The following is a 23,823-nucleotide window of genomic DNA, read 5'->3' as shown; positions in this document are numbered from 1 at the left end:
GAGCCACTCCCCATCTCTGGGCCTTTGTAAAATTACCACGGAGAGTCCTAGCCGGTTTGGCCCAGTGGATAGAGCGTTGGCCTGTGGACCAAAGCATCCCAGGTGGCAGGCTCCTCCCTGACCTGGGCCCTGGTCAGGGCTTGTGCAAGAGGCAGCCAATCGATGTGTTTCTCTCACATCGATGTTTCTCTCTGCCTTTCCCTCTCCCTTCCACTCTCCCTAAAATTTAAATTGAAAAATGTCCCCGGGTGAGGATTAACAGCAATAACAGAGGATCACAGAGAACAAATTGTCTGAGGCAGGTGTAGCTCTGACCCGCTCCTGTTTGCCGCTTGCTGGCCATGTGGCCTCTGACAGGGTGTTGGTGTCGAATCTCCGGACCCGTCTCCACATCTCTAGAGTGGGGTACACTAAGCTCGTGGAGCTGGAGGAGGGCTGACGTGAGAGAATGCATGTGAGCGTGCCCAGCACCGTGCCTGCGCACAGTAGGTGCTTCTCCTGGGTCCGACCAGTCTCCGTGAGTCTTTCCGGCTCTGTGAAAAGGCTAAACCTGGGAGATGTGCTGTTCGCCAAAGCCCGGATCTTCTCCCTGTGCCTCCTTCCTGCCTCATCCCTGTCCTCTCTTAGCTGGATCCCTGCCCGGGGAGCTCCAGGGAGGCCCAGAGTGTGACCCCTTCCCAAGGGTACTGCCATTGACGGGGAGGCCCCAGACAGTTAAAAAGCTGAAGACCCAAAGGTGCTGCGGTAACGGTGGCAGGAAAAGCAGAGGGCCCCGTAGCTTAGTGCTTCTAGATGACACCGTCTTGGCGGCGGCCTCCTCTTCCTTCCCCAGGCCTGTCCTTGGCCTTCCTCTCTCTCTCCGTCTATTTATAAATAGGGGAAGGGACTGAGGGCCCCCACTGTGGGGTACACGCAGGGTCTTGATCAGAGAGGAAGTCAGTGAGCGGGTGCAGGGTTGCCCAATTGCCCAGTGAGAGCTGATGCGGACGTTGGGGTCAGAGACCTGCGTGGCCACCTGCTCTGCCCCTCCCTGGCTAAGGGCCCTGGTGCAGGGGCCACCTTGAACTGGCCTCTTTCCCCACCCCCAGCAGCTGGCCGTGGCTTCTGATCCCCTGGGGTGAGAGTGGGGAGAGCTCGGGAAGGCAGGGAGCAGCGGGCAGGAAAAGTCTTGCCCGACTCACCAGGTAGGTCTTGTCTGGCTGTAGCTCTGCCTCAGGCTCACTTTCTTTCAGGGACTCTCGGCGACATTGCTGTCCTTTATCCTGGACACTGTGTCCTTTGGCCATTTAATGGACTCCAGCCACTGACCCAGATTCATTATTTTGGGGTCCCATTACTCTTCTAGGTGTTCCTCTTGATGAAGTCCCTTGGAGACAACCTGAGGCCAGTACCCTAGGAAACTCACATCTGGCCTGGGGGACTGTCCCCCTCCCTCTGCCCCAATAAGGCCCCCACCCCACTATCACAGGGGCTGGCCTGTCATAGCCTCCTGACATTAGGCTTCTGCAGGACTGGCCTGGGGCCAGCCTCTGGTGACCCCGTAGCTCTAAGGGTCACAGGTTAACTTCTCTACACTTGTCCCTTCCTCTGCAAGGCTCCCCTGGGCCATCTAGCACCTCGAGAGAGCTGAGGACTGCACAGCTTGCCCGGGTCTTGTCCTCGCCTAGGCCTTCTCAGCTAACGCCAGGCAGAAGGAGCCCAGCTCTGATATTCCGTCTGGCCCAGGGTACAGCTCAGGGCCTTTGCACAGCCTCTAAGCTCCCCCGTGGATTCCCCGAGGGTCTGGGAGAAGGTGATGGACCCCCTGCCTTTGCTCCTGCAACAACCCCAGGAGGAGGCAGGGCAAAGCGTCTGGCACCAATTCATGGGTTAACAGTGTTGAGGCTCAGGGAGCAAGTCACATCCCCGCAGCCCCTGGGACCAACACGTGTGCCAGATCCTCTGACCTCAGTCGAGTGCTGCTCCTGCCAGGTGTTTGTGTACCTAGGAGGGCAGCCTTCGCGGCTCTCTCCTCCCAGGCCACCTGCTCGGGGTGCCCGCGCCCTGGGAGAGGGGAGGAGGGGCAGAGGCTGGGGCATGGAAGCCGTACTCCACACCCACTCCACACCCACTCTCAGCCTGGCCTCAGCCCCAGCCCCCACCTCCTGCTCATTCAGTTTTTCCACCTCCTGTGGTGGGCCACCTCCCACCCAGCATGCCTGTGGTCTCGCGAGGGGTTGAGCTTGTTGACACCCATCTTTAAGAAGCCGAAGCTGGAGAGGGCTTAGAGCACCAGCCAGGCTCCTGCTGCCATTTTACAGATGAGGACACTGAGGCAGCCAGTGTCCACAGTAGAGGCGGTGTCTGCGGAGGGGAGGGAGGGGCTGTGGGGTGAGCCTGGGGGTTGAAATCCAGTCTTCTGCGGCGGGGCACACACAGGTGTGTCAGCTTGATGCTGGGGAAGAAATCAGGCTGGAGGTGAGGAGCCTCTTTGAGGCTCCGTTTTCGCATGTGACTTGGGAGCCATGGTCATACCCATGTCCCCGTGCTGGGATGAGGACTCAGAGAGACAGGGATGCGCGTAACGCTGCACGGTGCCTGCTGGGAGCCAGCTTCCAGGAGGAGGTGCTGCATGCGCCCTCGCCCTCGCCTGCTCCGGCCCCGCTGCCCTGGCTTCCCGGCTGCACCGAGCCCACCCAGCACCTTCTCCCTGTTGCTCCTGGCCCCACCTTGCTTTTCCTTTTTCCTGGGCTCCCACTGCCGCCTCACATATTTCTACTTGAGCTCAGCTCCCCAGGACAGGGATGTGGACGTGTTCGATGCTGTCTGCCCAGCACCTAGAATAACAGGTGCTCAGTACATATGAATGAATGAGTGAGTGAGTGTTTCCGCCTTTGCCCCGGACTTTTTCCACTATTAAATGGGAAGACGCTGAAATGTCTTTAAGGCTCCTGAGCTGCTGCACCTCCATCCCGCCCCCACTCTGGGCCTCCACCCCACTTCCTGGCTCCCGGGCATCTTTCTCGCACTTGGCACAGCTGTGGACCAGATTCCTACCTTTGCACCTGTGCCCCTGCTCCTGCTGCGGGGCTGCCAGCCGAGGATGGGCCCTCTCAGGAGTCCAGCGACCGGCAGTTCTGGGAAGAGCTGGGTCTTAGGTGCTGAGTGTCCCTGCCTGCTGGTTCTGTGGTTTCGGGGGTCTCCTGGGAACCTAGGACAGAGCTGAGGTCAGAGGCTGTTGGCCTAAGACGGAGAGGAATTCCTTGCATTGGTGTGTGTGTGTGTGTGTGTGCGCGCGCGCGCGCCTGGGCAAGAGAGCATGTGTGTCCATGGGAGCCAGCGCCCGAGTGTCTGCTTGTCACAGAAGTAGACGGTGGGGGCTGGTGGCATTGCAGTGACTTAGGGATGAAGGCGGAGGGTGGATCCCAGAGCTGCCTCCTTCAGCTGTCCTGAGGAGGGGACCAAAGATTTCTCCAGTGGGAACAGAGCAAGAGTCACATCTCAGTCCCACCTCCTCCTCCTCCTCCTCCTCCTCCTCCTCCTCCTCTTCCCTGGATGAGCTCAGACAAGTGATCTGGCCTCGGCCTCCCTGAGCTGTGAAGTCGGCACACGCCCACCGACTTCTGGGGGCGGAAGTGGGATTCTGTATAGTGCCTGCAACCTTACCTGGCACACTGGGAGGTGCTTAACAGACAGCCCATTGTTTTCCTCCCTCCCGGAAGGGCCATCACTCAGTGCAGGTGACTCCCGCCCTAGGAGGACAGAGGCCAATGGTAAAGAGGGGAAATGGGGCCACAGACCCTGATGTGAGGCAGCTCTGAGGCCTTTGGTGGGTGAGGGGTGGGCCCTGATGGCCTCATGTGCACATCCTCCTCAGCCTGCCACCAACCCTGGGATGGCCTCGAGCCTTTGGGAGACCAGGAGGTGGCTTTGCTTCTTTCTACTCCATTTCCTCATCTGTGAAATGGGCACAATCAGACCTGTCTCACAAATTGGATGTTAGATGGTCCTTCCTTTCGTCCTTCCTTCCTACCCTCCTTTCATCTATCATTCCCTGTCAACCAATCTATATGTATCTATCATCTATTTATCTATCTATCTATCCAACTATCATCTATCTATCCATGTATTATCTATCTATCTATTTATCTATCTATCTATCTATCTATCTATCTATGTATCTATTATCTATCTATCCATCATTTATCTATCCATCTATTATCTATCATCTATCTATCTATCTATCATCTATGTATGTATGTATGTATGTATGTATGTATGTATCTATCTATCTATCTATCTATGTATCTACCTATCATCTATCTTCTCCAATCTCCCACCCCCACTGGGCACCTGTTACATGGGTGGTTAACGCTCATCAGTGATTTCCACGCTTCCTCCTGGGCCCTGTATTTTGAAAGCTTGGATCTGCTAAACATGCTGAGTGAATCAACTACTATCCACTTAGTTCCTCATTTTAAAATGTCAGTCAGCACTCCCCTGTGGGTGGGTGGTGCCTGGCTCTGAGCCTCCCCAACACCAGCCAAAGGAACTGGAAGCTTCCATAGCCCCGCGTTTCCCAGAGGCTCTCGCCACGTTCCGGGGGACCTCCAGGGACCCCCGCCCGTGTGGCCCCTGCGGTGACCTGGCTCCGAGGCTGTGTGGCCTCTGCTCTGGGGCCTGCAGTGCTGGGAGTGACCTTTTGTCCCGCTCGGCTAGGGGCTTTCTGTTCCTCATTGTTTAGCCATGACAGGGCTGTGGGTTGTTTTTTTTCTCTCTTTTTCTGTCCAAGAGGATAAACAGGCCTAGAAATTGCTCAAGAGAGGACCCACCCTCTTCACACAGAGCAGCGGGAGGAAGTGTGGGGAAAGGCAGTGAGAGCAAGATTCAGACCGGACTGGACCCTGAGGGGAGGCTGCTGGGCAGTGGCTGGAGGCCGGCCGCCTGCCTTTGCCCAGGAACCCTTGGCCTGTGGGTGGAGAGAGAGCCCAAACTTGACCAAGGCAGGCCCTGCCCCATCACGTTCTCTGGGCCTGACAGGAAGTCCTCCTCCAGCCGGGCAGGCCCCCCTGGGCTGCATGCCGGGAGCCCCTTTGGTCCTGTGGTTCTCTGGCCCCACAGGAATGAGGGGCTCCCCTAGTTACTGCCTGGGTGCTTGTGGGGATGCAGGGTCCATGAGACCCTTGGGGCCACCCTGCATGGCCCCTGCCCGCCTGGGGCATGCTCTGAGGGGCGGGCACAGCCGCTTCCCTGGGGGAAGCTCCACACAGCAGCGGCCTGCAGGGAAGGCCATGTTGGGGGGCCATGGGGGACAGTCAGGCCCTCCTCTTCAGTGCGAAGGGAGCTGCAGAGGTATGCTCTCTGGTTGTGGGGCTCCCTCCCTCCCCCCGTCTTTGATCACCGGGTCTCCTCCGTGTGCCCCTCCCCCAGGTCGTCTTGCTGCCTCTGGGTGTCAGCTAACAGGTGTGTTGGGCAGAGGAGCGTCAGAATCACCTGGGAGGGTCTCTCTTTCTTTTTTCACAGCTTCCTGGGCCCACCCTTGAGCTCTTGTGCCCTGTTTGTTGGGCGGGAGTCGGCATGAGGCCAGGGGCTTGGGACGCGGGCAGTGGCCCCACCCCTGCTGTGTGGAGCCCGATATGGGGCCTTGCTTTCCCCTCATTCAGGTGCCTGGCAGCCTGCTCCAGGGCCGGGCCGAGGGAAGGATTGGGATGAGTGTGTATGTGTGTGCATGCATGTGTGTGCATGTATGTGCATGCGTGTGCCGCCATGGCATGGGAGCTTACAGTCCAGACGGGAATGGAAGTTATCTTTTAGACTCCGTGTTGTGCAGAATGGTTCCACGTCCCTTGCCAGCGCCTGCGTCTCTCCCACCCTCACCTGGGGTGAGGGCCTGGGCCTGGGCTGAGCCGGGGAAAGGACTTCAGCTGGCAGCGTGGTGGGTGCTCCCATGTTGGGGCTCCATGTCCTGGTGCAGGGTCAGATCCCTCTGGGAAATGACATTGGAGTGAAGTGTGCTGCTTGGATTAGTGAGCCCTGGGTGGTAGCAGCGTCACCCCCAGCCTGCAGCCTCAGAGGGCGTCCGTTTAGTGGGGACAGGCCTGTGTGCCAGGACCCTGAGGGAGGAAGGTCAGGACTCGGGGTGCTAGTGATTACTCAGGGTGGGGTGTGGGCAGGGAAGCCTTGAGGCAGAGGCTGCTGTCAGAAGGACAGTGGGGTTTTGTCAGGGGAAGCAAGAGGCTGTTCCAGGCGGAGGGACAGCTCAGGCAGGAGCGCGGTGGGGGAGGAGCTGCAGATTGCGGGGCAGCGTGAAACCCCGGCCTCGGGGTTGGGGGTTGTCCAGGAGCCAGGACGGGTCTGGGACAGCCATCAGGCCAAGCAGGGAAGGAGCTGGGTTTCCGTTCTCAATGCAGAGGCCAGCACAGACCCAGCTGCAGCAGGATGGGCGGGGTGCGGAGCGTGAACTCCACCACAGCAGCCGTCCACCTGGAGGCCGGGTCACTCCCAGGCAGCACCATGGCAGCTGGGGGGTGGGCGCTCTAGGGGGTCTGCCTAGAGCACCTGCAGCACGTAGACCAACCCCTGGCAACCTGTCAGTGCTCGGGAAATGGTAGCCATTGTTACTGTCGTCCACAAATGCTCATCTGCTGAGCGCCAGCTCTGCTGGGGTCTGCATGCTGGCAGCTGAGGGTCCAGAGTCGGTGAGGCCATCACTCCTGCCCTGTGTATTGTAGACGTGTGTGTGTGTGTGTGTGTGTGTGTGTGTGTGCGCGCGCGAACGCAGGTGCACATACACCCATGCAAAATGGGAGGAGAAGTAGGTACCCCTTTTTAGCACAATGAGATGATTGTTTGGAGGGGCTGCATCCAGCGTTCAGAGAGAGCCCAGAGGAGGAGGAACCTGAATCAGCCTGGGGGAGTCAGGGAGGGCTTCCCATGTCCAGGCTACCATGTCCAGTCTTCCTGCACCAAGTCAGGGAGGCAGTAGTTGGTTGGAAGGACAAAGGGGCGATTCCCAGGTGTGGGAAGGAGGGAGAAGGAGGCATCCTAGGCAGAGGGCCACCTTGTGCTGAGCACTGTGGGTCTCCGTGACTGAGGCCACTGCCTTTGGGGCACTGCCCTGTGTAGTGGTGGGGGCCAGCCTCACCCTCCGGCCAGCTGGCTCAGTGTCTCCACCTGCAGACATGGGTGTGCCACACTGAGGGGGGAAGAGGGGAGGTGAAAGGAGGCAGGGACTCTCCCATCTACCTTCCCCTCGCCCCCCACCCAAAGGGAGAAGTCAGGCCCTCCGTCCATCCATCGGTGAGCCCCAGAAGGGACTTGTGGGACACAGGATGGGGATCTGGGTGTCAGGCGTGGCCAAGCTGATGGCTGTCCTTCCCCCTTCCAGGTGGCATTCACCCCCCTTGTTCCAGAGGACGGAAGCTCGTGCCAGCGGAGAGAGTACTATGACGAGAGAGCCCAGATGTGCTGCAGCATGTGTCCTCCTGGTGAGGGACCACCCTGGAGCCCTGGCCCTCAGACCGGCCCGGTTCCTGGGGGCTGGTGTCTGGGAGGGAGTGTGTGTGTGAGGGTGGGGCGGGCAGGGTCATAGCTCTCAATTCTTCCTGAACTCCTTCCAGTTCCATGAATCAGCCCTATGGTCCCTCTTGCTTCTGGGGCCTTGCATATGCTGTTCCCTCTTTCCAACTCCTTTTCCCTGGAAACCCCCTACTTATCTGTTAGACCTCAGCTTAGATGGCCCCAGGTGGAGAATTTTAGCCAAATATAAAGAAGAAAGGGGTCGGCAAACCAGTTCTCACTAAAGTGTGACTGACTAATGGGCAGGTGGTTTTGATGGTGGAATTCCAGGCATCTGGAAGGAGCAGAGGGGAGGATATTTTATGATCAGTGGGGGTTCAGAGATGGAGTGGCAGTGGGTATTTGCTGGATGTGAGATGAGTCGATGGAGGAGTTGGAACCCCATCAAAGAGCCTTCGCAGCTCCACTATAGATCTCTGGGGTTCTGGGGAACAGTGGATGAGCTCAGGGTCCGAGTAGCAGCCAACTCCCCTGAGACCACTGGCCCTGGCTTTCTCAGGCTACCACGTCCAGTCTTCCTGCACCAAGACCTCAGACACCGTGTGTGCCCCCTGCGAGGACAGCATGTACACCGAGCTCTGGAACTGGGTGCCCGAGTGCTTGAGCTGTAGCTCCCGCTGCAGCTCTGGTGAGTAGGCCCAGAGAGAGGGGTGGGCCCCAGCATCCTCCACTGGGCACCTGGACTCCAGCCCCTTTGACTGAAAGCTGATGTGGGTTACCCCAGACCTGCTGCTCCATGCCCCGGGGCATGAGGTTGCGTGGGCACAGTTCTTTACTATGTACCCGGAGCATGTTCATCCTGTCTTACTGAATCCCCTTCAGTGCCCCATGGGGCGGGCCGGCCAAGAGCCGCGGTGGGAGAACTGTGCCCGCTGTAGCATTGAGGGAGTTGTGTCTTGCTTGTTCCGTGGAGCGGAAGGAGACTGCAGGCCATGGAACGCTGTGGGGAGGGGTGGGACCCATCGCCTGTTGGAGAGCAGAGCTGTCTGAGGGTGGTGGGCTGGCTGGGAGGGCAGAGCGGCATGGCTGTGAGCAGGGCCAGTGGAGGCAGGAATGACCCTGGTCCGCCCTCTCGCCCCTCCAGAACTGGTAGAAGCTCAAGCCTGCACTCGGAAGCAGAACCGCGTGTGCGCCTGCAGGCCCGGCTGGTACTGCGTGCTGAAGAGCCCGCACAGGTGCCAGGCGTGCGCACCGCTGCGCAAGTGCCCCCCTGGCTTCGGTGTGGTCACACCAGGTACGGGGTCGGGCAGCTGGCCTTGGGGTCCCCCTTGGGTCTCTCCTCAGGGACATCAGCTCCTCAGCTCATCCTGGGAACATTGTCAGTGGTGGCCTGCTATCCATTAGGTGCCTGATTAGGTACCTACTGTGTGCTAGGCCCTGGGGATCCAGAGACGGGTCAGATTAAGCCCTAAGCTGCTGGAAAATCAGGTGGTGCCCCAGGAAGGTGAACCCATGTGACCCCGGAGACCAGGAAGTCACCAGAATTGGTTAAAGGACAAACTCTCCAGCTGTGTGTTTGTGTGCGCGCATGTGAGTGCATGGTGTGTGTGTGTGTGTGTGCGTGCATGGTGTGTGTGTGTGTGTGCGTGTGTGTGTGTGTGTGTGTGTGTTTTCGGAGGTAGAGGTGCAGACAGTTCTACGGCTCCTCTGACTTCCCCTAGGGCTTCAGTGCCAAGGCCTCCCTGTCCCACGGAGCATCTGAGTTGGTGACAGGCCCCAATTTTTCCTTGAAGGAACCCCAACATCGAATGTGGTGTGTGCTGCCTGTGCCCCAGGGACCTTCTCAGACACGGCGTCATCCACAGACACTTGCAGGCCCCATCGGTTGTGAGTGGCTGAGCCCCTTGGTTCTGGGGGAGCAGGGACGGGCTGCCCTGGGTGATGAAGGGTCTAGAACACACAGTGGTGGTGTCATCGTGCCTGAAACCCCCACTCGCGCCCTTGGGTTGCCGAGGCCTGTTCAGTGCCAGGACAGGTTCATCTAATGGTGGGCGGGTCCCAGGACAGCATGGTGAACAGTAGCTTTGCCCTGGAAGTCAAGACTGAGTGGGGAGCATGGGGACGGGGGCAGGTGAGGACAGGAAGGGGTGGTCCTAAAAGATGGCAGGCACGTCCCCACTCCCTCATCCATGCTGCTGGGACCCTTGCCCTCTGAGCTGTCTCCCACAAGGGAGCCCAGCCACCCTGAGCCGTCCTGTCCTCTGCTGCCCCTTGACCAAGCGCCTCCTCTCCCAGCTGTGAGTCGACGGCCATCCCTGGCAATGCAAGCATGGACGCGGTCTGCACGTCTGTGCTCCCCCCCCTGCGTGTGACCACAAGCTTAGCCCTCAAGCCACAGGCAGCGTCCACAAAATCCCAACCCATGGAGCCCACTCCAGGACCCAGCACAGCTACCAGCATGTCTGTCCTGCTCCCTGTGGTCCCAAGTGCCCCGGCCGAAGGGCTCAGCACCGGGAACATCTCTCTGCCAGTCGGTAAGTCACCAGAGGGCCCATTCATCCTTCCTCCCTCCTACCTCAGACTCACTGAGAGCCCGCTGTGGGCTGGATGCGCACTGTCCCGGGAGGCAGGTGGCAGTGAGACTTGTCTCCTCCCAGGACCTGGTCCTGTCACTGAGAGACCCTGAGTCGAGAGAGGCGGGCTTAGCTTTTTTTTAAAATTTTAAATAATATTTATTTTTATTGATTTCAGAGAAGAAGGGAGAGGGAGAGAGAGAAACATCAGTGATGAGAGAGAATCATGATTGGCTGCCTCCTGCATGCCCTCCACTGGGGATCGAGCCTGCAACCCAGGCATGTGCCCTTACCGGGAATTGAACTATGACCTCCTGGTTCGTAGGTCGATGCTCAATCACTGAGCCATGCCGGCTTTTATCTCAAAGTGGAGGTGGTCTCCTGGTGGTTGGTTCTGATGAACCATCGGGCTGTGAAGATGGTGGCTGAGCCACGTCACCTCATGGGCTGTCCGTCTGGGGTTAGGGACTACACCAGGCTTGAACGGTCAAGCTGGTGTCCCTCGAGCTTGTCTGGCACAGAGTTTTTGGTTTGTTCGTGTTGTAATTGAATGCCGGACCTCTGGCCTGGGCTTGCCCCTCACCGGGGACAGCCCCAGCCATCTTTGGTCACCGACTGACCTGCCAGGCCCCTGGTAGAAGTCGGTCTGCTTTCTGCAGCTGGTTTAAGCTTCTCCTTTCCTCCCAGGACTCATTGTGGGTGTGACAGCCTTGGGACTGCTAATGATAGGGCTGCTGAACTGTGTCATCCTGGCCCAGAAGAAAAGTAAGATTCCGTTCCTTGTCCCTGTATCCATTTGTTCAGGAAGCTGGGTGCCTACTGTGAGTCAGGGCCTGGGCATAGCCCGAGGGCTCAGACAGAGCTGGGTACCGTAGACTCTGTAGGAGCTTAGAGCCTGGGAGAGGGCACTTCTGCTAACTTAGCTACTGAAAGGCAAGGCTCCATGAGGGCGTCCCAGGGGGAGGAGTCCAGGACTCTTGTGGGGCTTTCTGGGGGGAGTCAGGCCTCGGGGGCAGGTGGGGTTTGAGCTGGGTAAGATTTGAATGGGGGGCTGTGTGCAGGAAGGGAAAGGCGTGCTCAGCAGAGGACAGGCGTGAGCCAAGGTGCAGAGTTTGGGGGGAAAGTAGTTGCGGGGATAGAAGGGAGTGGAACAATGTCGAGCCAGCTGGAGGGCTGGGTGTGGGGCCTTTACGTGCCTTGTCTGGTAGATAATTATTTCCCCCTTGGCTGAGTCTACTCCCACTGGTTCTGCTTGGGCCCCACGCTGCCCTCCTAGTTAGAACAGCCGTGGCCCGAGGAAGACACTGTCCCTGACTTGTCCCCTCTCCCCTTTGCAGAGAAACCCTTCTGTTTGCCTGGAGACACTAAGGTGAGTGCCCCTCCCCTGCTCTCCTTCCAGGAAGCAGTGGGTTCTGTAGGTGGGTCTGTCCAGGGCCAGGTGGTGTGCAGAGCTCTGGGAGGTGGAGGAAAGGCCAGCCAGGGCTGATCAAGGAGACCGAGTGTGAGATGCCATGGCAAGGAGCAGGGGTTAGTGGTGTCCGTGTCAAGCATGTGGTCATGGACCTGTGGTGTGACCTTGGGCAGCCGTGAAATGGCTCGTGGCTCTGTGTCCTCACCATTAAACAGGGACAGTGATGCTCAGGGGCTGTACCATCCACTCAGCTGGCAACAATTCTCAGCATCTCTGTGGTGCTTACAAAGCACTTCCTCAAAGAGCAGTGGTTTTCAAACTGAGTGCCAAGGTACCCTGGTGTTCCACGAGGGGCCTGGAGGTCATCTTTGGGATTGAGATGGTGGCTAGAGGGCTGGGCTCTGGGTCCCCCTTCTTCAACCAAAGCAGCTCACCTTAGATCTTTATTATAAAGTAGGGTCTGTGACCAGTTCTCCATCAGGAGGGCATTTGGCCACAAATAACCGAAAACATAAGGGTTACTTAAAGCAAGAGGGCTTTATGTTGCTCACTTGCCAAGAGGTCGAGGGGTCGATGGCTGCTGGAATAGTTCAGCTGCATCCTTTGAGAGGCGGTAGGACCCCGGGCTCTGCCATCTTTAGTGTGTTGGCTGTTGTTCTGTTGCTTGTGGCTTCATGTCATGAGAGGGTGATCACCACTTCCTGTGACCTCAGGTTTGAGGTGGGCAGAAGAGGGGGTCATGGCCCGCCATGGTGCCTTTTATCAGGAAATCAGCGCTCTCCCAAAAGCCCTGGGTAGACTTCTCCTTTTGTCTCATTGGCCTGAATGGTGTCACGTGACCACTGCTCGCTGCAAAGGAGTCCGGGAAATGGGGCGCTTTGCTTTCCCAGCCTCGGTGGTGGAGGAAGACGAGAGGGCTTGGGAATGGGTGTGGGGTGAGCCAGTGCACAGTGGCTGCTGCACTCCTGAATCTGGTAGGCAGGGCAGGGTTTATACCTGTTTTTATAGATGAGGAAAGAGCTCCCTCCAGGTCCCCCCGTCCTGCTGGGCAGGGTTCCTCAGCCTCGGTGCCATCATCCTGTCCTTGGTGGCTGTCCTGTGTTTTGCGGGCTGCTCAGCAATAGCGCTGGCCTCTCCCCAGCGATGGCAGCAGCACTGCCTCCAAGGAGTGACAGTCAGAGATGTCTCCAGACATTGCTAACGCCCCCCGGGGGGCAGAGCCACCCCCAGCTGGGAACCACTGTGCTAGGGAGCATCTCAGCCCCGGGCAGCCCAGTGCCAGAGGCTTACACAGGACTTGGGACTTGGTAGGGACCAGCGACTGATTTCAGGGCCCAATTTTGTGGATAAGCAAAGAGGAAGTGACTTGCCCAAGGCCACATGGCACCGGCAACGTGTCTCTGGACTCCCGGCTCTGCAGCATTCCAGCAGATGGGAGCACTGGTTTGGGAGTTCAGACATTTTCTCATTCCCCCAGGGTGTGAATGCCACTCCTTCCTTTTTCTGGCTTCCATTCGGTGACACTGACAGCCGCCAAGGGGTGGCACAGAGGGCACGTGTGCCCTCCAGGCTCCTCCCCAGCACCCAGCTGTCACGTCTTCTCTCCTTCCTGGCCAAGCGTTTCCCAACACCCAGGGCAGTGAGCTGTCCCAGGTGTGACCCAGCAGCCTCACTTCCCCTTTCCCTACACAGAGTTCTGTGTTCACTGAGTATGAGCAACGCAGCTACTATTTTGGAGAGCTGTTGTGTATAGAGCGGGTGCTGGTAACGGGCCCTCCGGGCAGGGCAAAAACCCCGAACCCCTGATTTGTGGTGTTAGCTCATTTCTGTGCCATAAACACTCCCACCATCCAATTTCAAGCTGCCCAGTGTGGACCTGGAAAGACTGACGCACAGGTCTGAGCTGGCCGTACGCTTGGCTGCTGATACCGTGTGCCAGGCTCGGTGCCTGTGCTGCGGCTCTGGCTGCAGTGAGGTGCCCAGTACAGTCACCCCCTTTCACAGATGAGGAAACCGAGATTCAGGGAGGTTCTATTCCCCGTATAAGGTCAGGCTGCTAGGGAAGTGACAGAGCCCAGGTTGGAAACTCCGTCTGAATCTGCAGGTTTGGCCGGGCCAGGCATTCAGGGCTGCTCCAAGCCCCCCGAGCCCCCACAGGCCTGCCCTCAGAGGCTGGTCACCTCCTCAGATGCCTGCCCTTCAGTCCCCAGGCTCCCACTCCCTCGCTTAGCCTGTGCCCACTCTGTTCCTCGGCTGCTGGCTGTGGTCCCTGCTATGAGGCTGCCTGGTCGCGCCCCAAGGTCTAGGATGCTGGGGCGGAGAGTGCATGACTCAGATCCTCCCCGTCCCTCCTGCTGCGGAAGGAACCCCAATGCCTGGCAGGACAGTGGCTTCCCCTCTTTTAGAAAAGGTCAGCGTACCCTCATATGTGAGCTCACCCACAGTCACCCCCACAGACACACTCGTGCACCGCTCACATTTAATAACGAGAGTCAGCATTTATGAGGTACTGAACGTATGCCAGGCACAGTCTGAGCATTACTTATTCCCACAGCCGTGCTGCGACACAGGCGGTAAGATGATGGCTTCAGTTTTACAGCCCAGGAAACTTGGGTCCAGAGCTACTAGGTAACTTTCCCAAGATCACACAGTTCATGCGTGGCCTGGGACACAAACCTGGGAGTGCCTCTCTTCACCACGCCCAGCCGACGTGCCATGTCCCCCATAGACATGTATGTGTGTGCACTTCACATACCTTCACATCTGTACACGCGGGTGTGTGAACCTCATGTACGCACACTCGCACGTGCAGACAGACATGGACCCTCGTCCGGAGGACCTAATGGTGGCTCTGCCAGGGTCTCTGCATCCAGGCAGGACTGGGCTGGGAGGGGCTGGGAGGTGAGGAGGAGCCTGGCCGGCTGGGGTCCTGGTTTTTTGCATGAACTCCCCAGGCACCCCCCCTTTCTGGGGTCCCAGCCCAAGGAGCAGCACTCAGGATTTTTCTGCCCCACTCAGAGCCTGTCTGAACTTTGCAACTTGTGGCCTTGGGGGAGGGAGGCAGCTGTGACCTTTGGGGGTTTCTGTTCTGCTGGGCCTTGGCCACCAGCGGAGGAACGTGAAAGCCCCTTCTCTGGGGGTTGTGAGGAATGACATTTGGATGCGCCTCCTCTCCCTCCCGCCCGCCCGTCCCAGTTCAGGGCAGGGCTGGGAGTGGGCAAGTTCAGCATGAACTAGAAATCTACAAGTGCCCTCCTTCCCTTGAAAACTGGGGGAGGGGTGAGCCAGGGAGTCAGGACACAGTGGCAAGTCACCAGCTTGGGGACACTGTTCTGGTCCTGCCCCTCCCATGGACCAGCTGTGTGATTCAGAGCAGGGAACACACCCTCTCTGGGCCTCCATGGCCTCCCGGGGCTGCTTTAGAAGGATCCTCCTTGTCAGAGGCTGTGAGCTGGCCTCGGGAGATTGAGGGCTCCTTAGGGCTCAGGTGCTGAGGGGCCACAGCCAATGTGGGCGGGGCTGGGGGCCAGGGCTGCAGGATTGGCCAGTCCCGGGAGGATGAGTTATTCTGCCTCTGCTCAGAGCACACCTGGAATCTTGGCTCCTTCTGGAGCAAGGCCTTGGGGTCTCAATGTTCCCTGGGGAGGGGGTCTAACGTGCCTGTGGCCCCCACCCCACAGCAAACACTCACCCTCGGACCCTCACCCCTCTCTACCGCGCTAAGATGTATCTCACCAACCCTTCACTCGCCTCAGTTCTCATTTTCCCCTCATCCTTGGCAGTGGGTGAAAGTGTGGCCCCTGATTTAACAAACCCTTGTATGGAACTTACTATGCAGCAGCCGCTGTTCTGAGCACTTTACCATTTACTCGGCCATTTAGTCTTCACAATAACCCTAGGAGATGGGTTGTTATTCTCTCTTTATACAAGTAGATGAAAAATGGAGGCACAGAGAGGCTAAGTAACTTGTTCAAGGTCACACAGCTCGTGAGTGATGAAGTCATGATTTGCACCCCTGCTCTTGGCTGCTGGGCCGGGCCACCCTGTGCTGAGGGGGTGGCCTTGGGAGAGTCACTCTCCTTCTCTGGGCCTCCATCCTGCCCCGCCTCTAAGGGGAGAACGATTTGGAGAACAGGGCCCTCTGAGCTCTGCCTGACGCGGGCTCACACTCCAGCAGGGCAGGCAGGTGCTAATCACAGAAACCGTAGAGGGCACACGTCCCGAAAGCACCTTGTGTGGAAAGAACATGCGCGGTGGGCAGAAGCAAGTAACCTCCAGGGCTTGTGACATGGGGCGCAGATGGTGGTGAGGAGGAGGAAGGAGGAAGGAGGGGAGCTGGCTGGAGGCCTGACCGCTGTCCCTCCTGCCTTCCCCATCCAGCCTCACCTGCCTGCTGATAAGGCCCAGGTAGCACCTGGCTCCGAGCAGCAGCACCTGCTGACCACGGCGCCCAGCTCCAGCAGCAGCTCCCTGGAGAGCGCGGCCAGCGCTTCCCACGGGGGGACGCCCACCAGGAACCAGCCACAGGCGCCGGGCAGGGACCAGCCCAGTGGGTCTGGGGAGGCCCGTGCTGGCTCCGGGAGCTCAGGTAAGTGGCCCCGGCTTCATCCACTCTTCGTGATTCTTCCTGCTTTCTAACTGAGCCCTTCCTCCTGGGCCCCAGGTTCCAGCTGTGCCTGAGAGGCCCTGCACAATAGCCGTGGGTTGCCCCCCAGTGCAACACGCAGCCACCAGGCTCTTTGGGTTCTCTGAACCCCCCAGTTCCCTCTCCCCTTTGCCCATGTGGGTTCTTTCACCAGGAACACCCTTCCTTCTAGACAGCCCTAACTTGTCCTTCAAGTCTGATATCCAGGCAGGGTATAGCATACCCTATATAATAAAAGCCTAATATGCTAAGTGTCCAGTCATCCAGTTGTCCGTTTAATCAAGACATAATATGCTAATGATATGCTAAGGCTGCTCAACCGCTCGCTATGATGTGCACTGACCACCAGTTGGCAGATAGTCGACTGGTCAACCAGTCGCTATGATGTGCACTCACCACCAGGGGGCAGACGCTCCAACTGGTAGGTTAGCTTGCTGCTGGGGTCCGGCCATGCCCTGGAGCCCTCCCGTAGTTCTTCCCTGGCTGGCCAACCTCCTGTGTCCCCCCTGGCCCCAATTGTGCACCAGTGGGGTCCCTCGGCCTAGCCTGCACCCTCTCGCAATCTGGGACTCCTCAGGGGATGTCAGAGCTGGTTTCAGCCTGATCCCGCAGACCAGGCTGAGGGACCCCACTGGTGCACCAATTTGTGCACCGGGCCTCTAGCCTAATATAAAGTAGTAGTACATATTTTTGTATTTTTAGGGGATATTTATTAAAGCTGGGGAGAGTAAAACAAGGAAGGACCTAGGTCCTAGGATAACTGGAGAGGGACTGTTCGGGGAAATGAGCCCAGGTGAGTTGCTTTGGCTCACTAAGAGGTCAGAGAAAGGGGCCTTGTACTACCCGTTGGGGCGGCACAGGCGTGCTCCTGGGAGGTAGAGTGTCAGTATTACATATTAATGTTATAGTATTACATTATTATATGATATCATTGTTTTATAATTCTGTAATATATTATAATATTAATATTGATTACATTGTATAGTCAAGGGAACTGAGGCCCAGAGAGTTTAAGCAGCTGTTCAAGGACACACAGCTCGTAAAGAGAGAGCTGGGCATCCCCCTGGGCTTGGGGGCGGGAAGCTACACGAATAGGGGATGCCTCCAGGGCTCCCTGTGTGGCTGGTTGCCAGTCCCTTTGGGCCTGAGGCCCCAGGACCGGGTGTGAGTTCTGGAGGAGCATTTGCCTGGATTTGGTCTGTGACAGGGATCACAGTGCTCAGTGGAGGGCGCCCCTGCAGGGCCCCCGGGAAGCCTGGAGCTTCCTTGGGTGTGTTTGGTAGTCAAGTCTGCTGGCCTGCGTCTCTCCCGCTCCCCCGCAGAATGGCAGTGGACGTGGTCATTCCTAGATGTCCTCCCAGACGGTGCCTCGGGCATCTGAGGCGGCTCCTTAACCCCACTGAGTCTCAGCTTCCTCACCTAGAGATGAGCCATGGCACCTCCTTGGCAGGGCTGCCACCCCTTCCCTACCTGTCACCCCACTCAGGTTGCTTCCTCCCCGGGCTGCCCACATCAGCAAGGCACCCCGCTTCTGCTTCTTCGTCATGGCCTGCCCTCCTCATGTGATGTCTTGTCAGTGCCCGCACCCCAGCCTCAGAGCTCCCGGGGGACCATTGGGTCAGTGCCCAGAACACAGCAGGTGGCCCTGAATGTTTGTAGAATGAATGAATAAACTGCAAATGTAAACTGTTGGTCTTCATCCAACTTTTGGATTCACCTTTCTGATCCTTAGCGATACCTCTTCCACAGCCAGCCTGGTGTGGGTTCCTCCTTGCCCCCCTGTGTGGACCCCTGACCATGTCTGCCCACCCCTTCCACCCTCTGTTCCTTCTCTGTTCGCTCTCCTCTTGCCTCTCTGGCCTCTGCGATCCCCTTCTGTCCCTCCCACCCACACACCCAGCACCTCTCGCCATGCCGGCGTCAGGCACGCCCGTTGTGGTCCCCCTGTCCGCCCCCACCGTGTCTGGTACACAGTGTGCAAAGGCCATGGTGACTTTGGGTGACATTTGGGTGCCATGCAGACTCAGGGTGGAAATTTCCTTCTGGCCCCGTGAGTTCAGCCCTCCCTTGCCCTGGCCTATTTGGGGTTGTCCTGAGAGAGGGGAGCTCGCCAGCTCTGACCTCCTCTCGGAGCCCCTGGAGTTGGGGGAGCTGGGCTGGGGGAGGACTGGAGAATAGCCAGCCAGTCCTCCCTGCACTCTGGGCACCACACCCGTTTGCAATGAGCAGGTCCCCACAGTCACAGCAGCAGCTGTCACTTTTTGAGAGGCTTTTGTGCCTCCAGCCCCTTGAATTCATCTCCCGGCTTATCCATCATTCTGTCCCACGCTGACCAGTTAGGAAACTCAGATGCCCGCAGGGGGTGGGCGGAAGGCGGGGTGAACCTCCTCCCGGAAGCCCTCCCTGCCAGCCGTGTTCAGGTACGTGGGCCCTCCATGGCCAGATCTCCCACATCTGGCTCCCGAGGGAAGCCATAAATCAGATTTTAAAAACGTAAATTCCTGGATTTTATTTATTTTTTATTTTTAATGGAACCAAAGTTTATTGGGAGAAGCCAGTCCTGGAAAAGGTGCGATTTGATTTGATTTTTAATTCCTGAATTTTAAATGTTGGCAGCCAATTCTCTTAAAAAACACGACCACCAACATGTCGTAACTGGCCGTTGGGCAGGGGACAGGCCATGATGGCCTCCCCCCTGCAAGACCCCGGCTGACCACCCTCTCCTCTTCTGCAGAGTCCTCCCCAGGCGGCCACGGGACCCACGTCAATGTCACCTGCATCGTGAACGTTTGCAGCAGCTCTGACCACAGCTCGCGGTGCTCCTCCCAGGCCAGCTCCACGACGGGGAACGCGGACTCCAGCCCCTCCGGCTCCCCGAAGGACGAGCACGTCCCCTTCTCCAAGGAGGAGTGCCCTGTGCGGTCCCCGCGCGGGGCCCCCGAGACTCTGCTGCAGAGCCTGGAGGAGAAGCCCCTGAACCTGGGCGTGCCTGACGCCGGCATGAAGCCCAGTTAACCAGGCCGGCAGGGGCCGAGTCGCCGCTGAGTGGGCTGGCCTCGGGGTCTCCCTGGCCCCCACGCTCAGCACTCTGGCTCCTTCTAGGCCACGTTCCTTCAGTGGCCTCCACAGCCTGGCAGGCAGGGAGGAGGCAGGGAGAGTCAGAGAACCCCTCCGGTCATGGGCATCCTTCTCCCAAGGCTAGCTGGACGTGCTGGGCAGCCCCACGGGTCCGGGTCCCTGCCGCTCTGAGCTGCCCCCTCGCTGGCTTCTCAAACCCTTGTTTCATCCCTGGGCTCTGGCTCCCCGGGAGGTGCCAGCGTCCAGAGAGGCCGTGGGGGAGGAGGGCGCTGTGGGGGTCATCCATGGAGAAGGGGCAGCCAGTCAGCCTGGATGCTGGGCCTGCAGGGTGGTCCCAGAGGGGGAGGGGCTGTCATCAGCCAGATGGTTCTGTGCAGGGTGGGGTCCCCTGGGTTAGCTAAGGACCCTTGGGAAGCACCTCAAATCCTTTCCTCCTGGTTCCGCCTCCTGTTTGTGGTGTGAAAATCGGACCCTCAGAGGCCCCGCAGGCAGCCCGGGCAAGATGGCAAACCTCTAACAGGAAATCTAATTTCAATATGTGACAGTTTAAAAACTCACCAGAAAACCGTAAGCGCCATGGAAACAAGCCAGCAGCACAACAAAGCCCAAGTCCCAGCGTGTGCCTTCTCTGCCTTTGACCTTCACTCCCGCTTACCCAGAGCGCCAGCCCCGCCGCCCGCCCTCCTGCGCTGTCTGGTGTGGGCTCCCGGGCCACACCTTGTATCAGGGAATTTCAGGACCTGGAGACCCAGCTCCTGCAGCCATCTCTCTCCTTCTACCTCAGCCTGGACCTTCCTTTTTGGACTCCCAAGGGGTGCTCCTGTTCCCCCAACCTCCTCCCGCCGTTCCTGGAGTCCCAGGCCCCAGGGGAGCCGCGGGGCCACGTTAGTACTGTGCCTGTCGCCATCCCAGGTGGATGTGAGATGCTGAGAGCCAGTGTGTGTGTGTGTGTGTGTGTGTGTGTGTGTGTGTGTTGTGTGTCTGTGGAGCTGATGTGGAGCTGAACGGCCTCCGTGAAGCAGCCGAAGCCAACAGTTTTGCCAGGGCATTCTTACTTGTTAAAGAGCCTTCCCACTCCCCCAAAGACACTTGTTCACTCCCCACAGAGGGTGGCAGGAAGGGGGCTGGGGCTCCTGGAGAAGCCATTTGAGCCTGTGGTACTTGGATCTTTGTTGAAAAAGACTTGAACTTTGCAGCTGAACTTTTAGAGGGCCGGAGAGCCCAGCCATTACCTTGGAGACACCAGCGGCTTCCCTCCGTGGACTCAAGATGTGCTTACTGACTACCTGGACCCGCCCGGGTCTCTGCCCACGTTGGACCCTGCGTGGTTATGGAGCAGGTCTGCCCCCTGGTGGACAGTTCCGGGAGGCCCTCAAGCCGCCTTTCCATCCCCCCACAGAGCCGGGAGCCATGAATTAAAAAGAGACCCTTTCTGGATGTAGCCTCGGTTCCCCGGCTTGTGTGGATCCCAAGGCCGTGAGAGTTTGCACTGTCTGCTGGTCAGCATTCCTGCTTATCAATAAACCTGTTTGTTTTACACGTGACTGCCTCCTGCCTTCTCAGGGTCCTGCCTCCTTCCCTGGTTCCTCCTCATCTCGATCCTTGAGAAGGGACGAGTATTCCTGGGCTTGTGGTTAGGGCAGGCACTGCCTTAGGTGCTGGGATGCAGCAGCTACTAGGAGAGGCCTGCAGAAGGGAAGGAGGAGCTGACACTTGGCGGGGGGGGGGGGGGGGGGGGGGGTGGGGACTTGGTGGGGGGGGCGCGGGCGCAGCGAGAGGGAAGGGGAGCAGCCAGGGCCAGAGGACTTCCTGCTAGGAGGGCAATGGGAAAGGGATTCACTGAGGAGCTGCAACGAGTGGGGAGGTGCCGCCAGACCTGTGATTTGCAAAGACACAGGGGCGGGGGTGGGGGCCGGGCGGAGGGAGGCCCTCTGGCCTCTACCAGGAGGTGGGGAGGCCCCTTTGGCTACATTGAGCGCTGGCGAGGGAGGGCAGAGTGAAAGAGCGGCGATGTGCGGGCGGATCTGCCCACACCCCTCTAGTTCCTCCGTCCGCCCAGCTCTGTAGCCCGAGGCTGCCCCCTGCAGGCCACACGCCCGCCCGCCCTCAGCCTTCCAGCAGGGTTTGCCCGCAGGAAGGCACCAACGGGAGACTCGGGGTGGGAGGGGAGCGAGGCCCGGTGTTGTCCTCCTCCCCACTCTCCTCCCAGTGGTCTCTACCTGTGACCACCCTCTGCGGTGCTCTGCTGCCCCCACTCCCTCTCCTGCCCCAACAGTCCCTGGTCCGGCTTCCCCATCTACAGGCTGGGGTAGCAACAGGCGATTCAGGGCGAGGGGACGGAAAGAAAACCATTCCTGTGTCTCCTCTCGGCCTTCTGCGTGTGGCACTTCTGATCACCAAATGTGGTTTTCTCTTAGACACCAAGCAATCCAATTCCCACACTATCTACCTGGAGGTGAAACCAGACAACCAGGGGGTCCGGGCTGCCTGTCACTACTTGAGCCAATTAAGCAGAGACAGCGTTGAATCATATATGAGCGTTTATTCCAAGACTGCCGGCAGCGTGGGGGAGCAGCAGGTCAGCCACAGACATCTGCTCTGCAGCCCCCGTCAGCCAGCTGCTGATATAGGATTATGTGGGGAAGTAGAACTCACAGGCATGGGCTGGGGTAGGACTCCACTGTTTGAGCAAGAAGGTTGTTCATCTTTCCATGATATTAGATATTAGGCAGTTCTGTGAGAATGGACCGTCTTCCAAGGTTGACTACAAGATCCAGGGTTGACTGCCAGGACCAAGGTTGACTCCCTGAGGGCGTACAACTCCCAGCCAGGTCAGAATGTCCTTTCTTTAATGAGAACGAGGCGATCACAGTTAATAGAGCATGATTAATATTTCTTATAACTATGGCTCGTCTCCACTATTCCATTTTTGCCCCTAACAGAGATGGTGTCAGATCCCGCAGGCCGGGGGCTCAGCCCCGCAGGGCTGTCCTCACTTCAGAGGCCAGTCACCAGTCCCGGGGGCACCCGTGCCCCTGCCCCATCGTCTATAACTCACCGGCTCCACGACCCCCTTCTTGGGCTTCATCAGTTTGCTAGAGCGGCTCCCAGAACTCAGGAAAACAGGTTACTCACTCGATTACCAGTTATTACCAGATTCAGGAACAGCCAGAGAGAAGAGATGGTGGGCAAGGTTTCTGTGGGAAGAGACAGAGTAGGGGGTGGGTGGGGGGAGGTGGGGGGGTGGGGGTGGAAAGGTCCATGTTCTCTCCAGTGCAACACCCTCCCAGCACCTCCACGGAGTCAGTAACCTGGGAGCTCTCATCCTTTGGGGTTTTTTTGAGGCGTCATTACATAGGCATGATTGATTAAATCATTGGCCATTGATGATTGGTTCCAACTCCAGCTGCTCTCTCTAACCAGAGGTAGGGGGGTGGTTGGCTGAAAGTTCCAACCTTTAATCATGTGGTTGGTTTCCTTGGCAACCAGTCCCCATCCTTAAGGGCTTCCGAAAGTCACCCAGTAACATAAACTCCGTTGTGATGGAAAGGGCTTTGATGGGAATAACAGACACTGGTTTCCCCGCGGTGGCTGTGGCGCTGTTCCAGAATATGAGGACACAGACAGATATTGGGCCTGGCTGGTTAGAGCGTCGGCCCGAGGACTGAAGGGTTCCAGGTGTGAGTCCATGTCAAGGGCATGTACCTCGGTTGCAGGCCCCATCCCAGGGCGAGTGCACGGAGGCAACCAATCTCTCTGTCTTCCCCCCTCCCTTCCACTCTCTCTAAAAATCAATGGAAAAAAAGAATATCCTCGGGCAAGGATTAACCAAAAAAAAAGAACAAATATTAGGACAAAATATCAGTGATAAGACACTCCCAGTGAAGTGACCATACATACGCAGGCATACCTCGGAGCTATTGCGGGGTTGCTTCCAGACCACTGCAATAAAGCGCGTCGTCATATTTTTGCTGGTGGAGGGTCTTGACTTCAATTTATAAAAAATGCAACACCCAGAAGCACAAGGGAGAGGTGCGCAATGGGACAAGGTGTGCCTGTATCAACCCCAGTGCCACAGGGGGTCAGTTCGAAGCAACGGTAGACAGCCACTTGTCTGTTGGGGTGCCCAGTCAAATGGGCCCGCTGAGCAATCGGTGGGTGTCGCTCAGGCAGGGCCAGCTGGGGTCTGGAGGGAGCCACGTGATTATTCCTCTTTAGTTTCCATTCACTCATTGTCGCGATAGAGCAGAGTAGTGGATGGACTAGCAGAGCAGTCAGGCGTCCTGGGCTCTCACATCTCACCTGCCCAGGGCTGAACCCTGGCTCTACCACTTCCTGGCTGTGTGAGCTCAGGCAGGTTAATGAACGTCTCTGTGCTTCACTCTCCTTATCAGGAAAAATGGGGTTAAAACAGCACCTCCCTTAGGGTAAGGAACCACATGAATTACTACATGTAAAATGCTTGGCACTGTGCCTGGCATATAGCAAGTGCTCAGTAAATACTAGTTGCTAGTGTGTGTGTGTGTGTGTGTGTGTGTGTGTGTGTGTGTGTATGCTGGGGGTGCAACAGAGTTCAGGACAGACCAGGTCACTGCTGAAGCTGACTGCCTAGGAGGGGC

At 58.0% G+C, this 23,823-nt stretch overlaps 1 protein-coding gene across 2 annotated transcripts in view; it reads left to right on the top strand.

Moving 5' to 3' along the window:
- The window catches only part of TNFRSF1B (TNF receptor superfamily member 1B), a 32,014-nt gene extending 11,267 nt beyond the window's left edge, over positions 1-20,747 (top strand). Inside the window, exons 2-10 of one of the 2 annotated variants that reach the window (XM_081085731.1) lie at positions 7,367-7,466; positions 8,057-8,185; positions 8,642-8,791; positions 9,291-9,384; positions 9,793-10,031; positions 10,758-10,835; positions 11,408-11,439; positions 15,862-16,069; positions 18,861-20,747. In XM_081085731.1, the coding sequence (XP_080941857.1) occupies positions 7,367-7,466; positions 8,057-8,185; positions 8,642-8,791; positions 9,291-9,384; positions 9,793-10,031; positions 10,758-10,835; positions 11,408-11,439; positions 15,862-16,069; positions 18,861-19,141 (1,311 nt within the window). In that variant the 3' untranslated portion in view covers positions 19,142-20,747. Of the gene's footprint in view, positions 1-7,366; positions 7,467-8,056; positions 8,186-8,641; positions 8,792-9,290; positions 9,385-9,792; positions 10,032-10,757; positions 10,836-11,407; positions 11,440-15,861; positions 16,070-17,612; positions 17,829-18,860 lie in introns of those variants that run through there. The other variant, XM_081085732.1, reaches the window with a different exon arrangement.
- The last annotated feature ends 3,076 nt before the right edge of the window (positions 20,748-23,823 follow it).

Source organism: Myotis nattereri (genome assembly GCF_964212035.1).
Source record: "Myotis nattereri genome assembly, chromosome: 3".
Lineage (NCBI taxonomy): Eukaryota > Metazoa > Chordata > Mammalia > Chiroptera > Vespertilionidae > Myotis > Myotis nattereri.
Note: the sequence above shows the minus strand (reverse complement) of the source record. Positions and strands in the feature narration are given on the sequence as shown.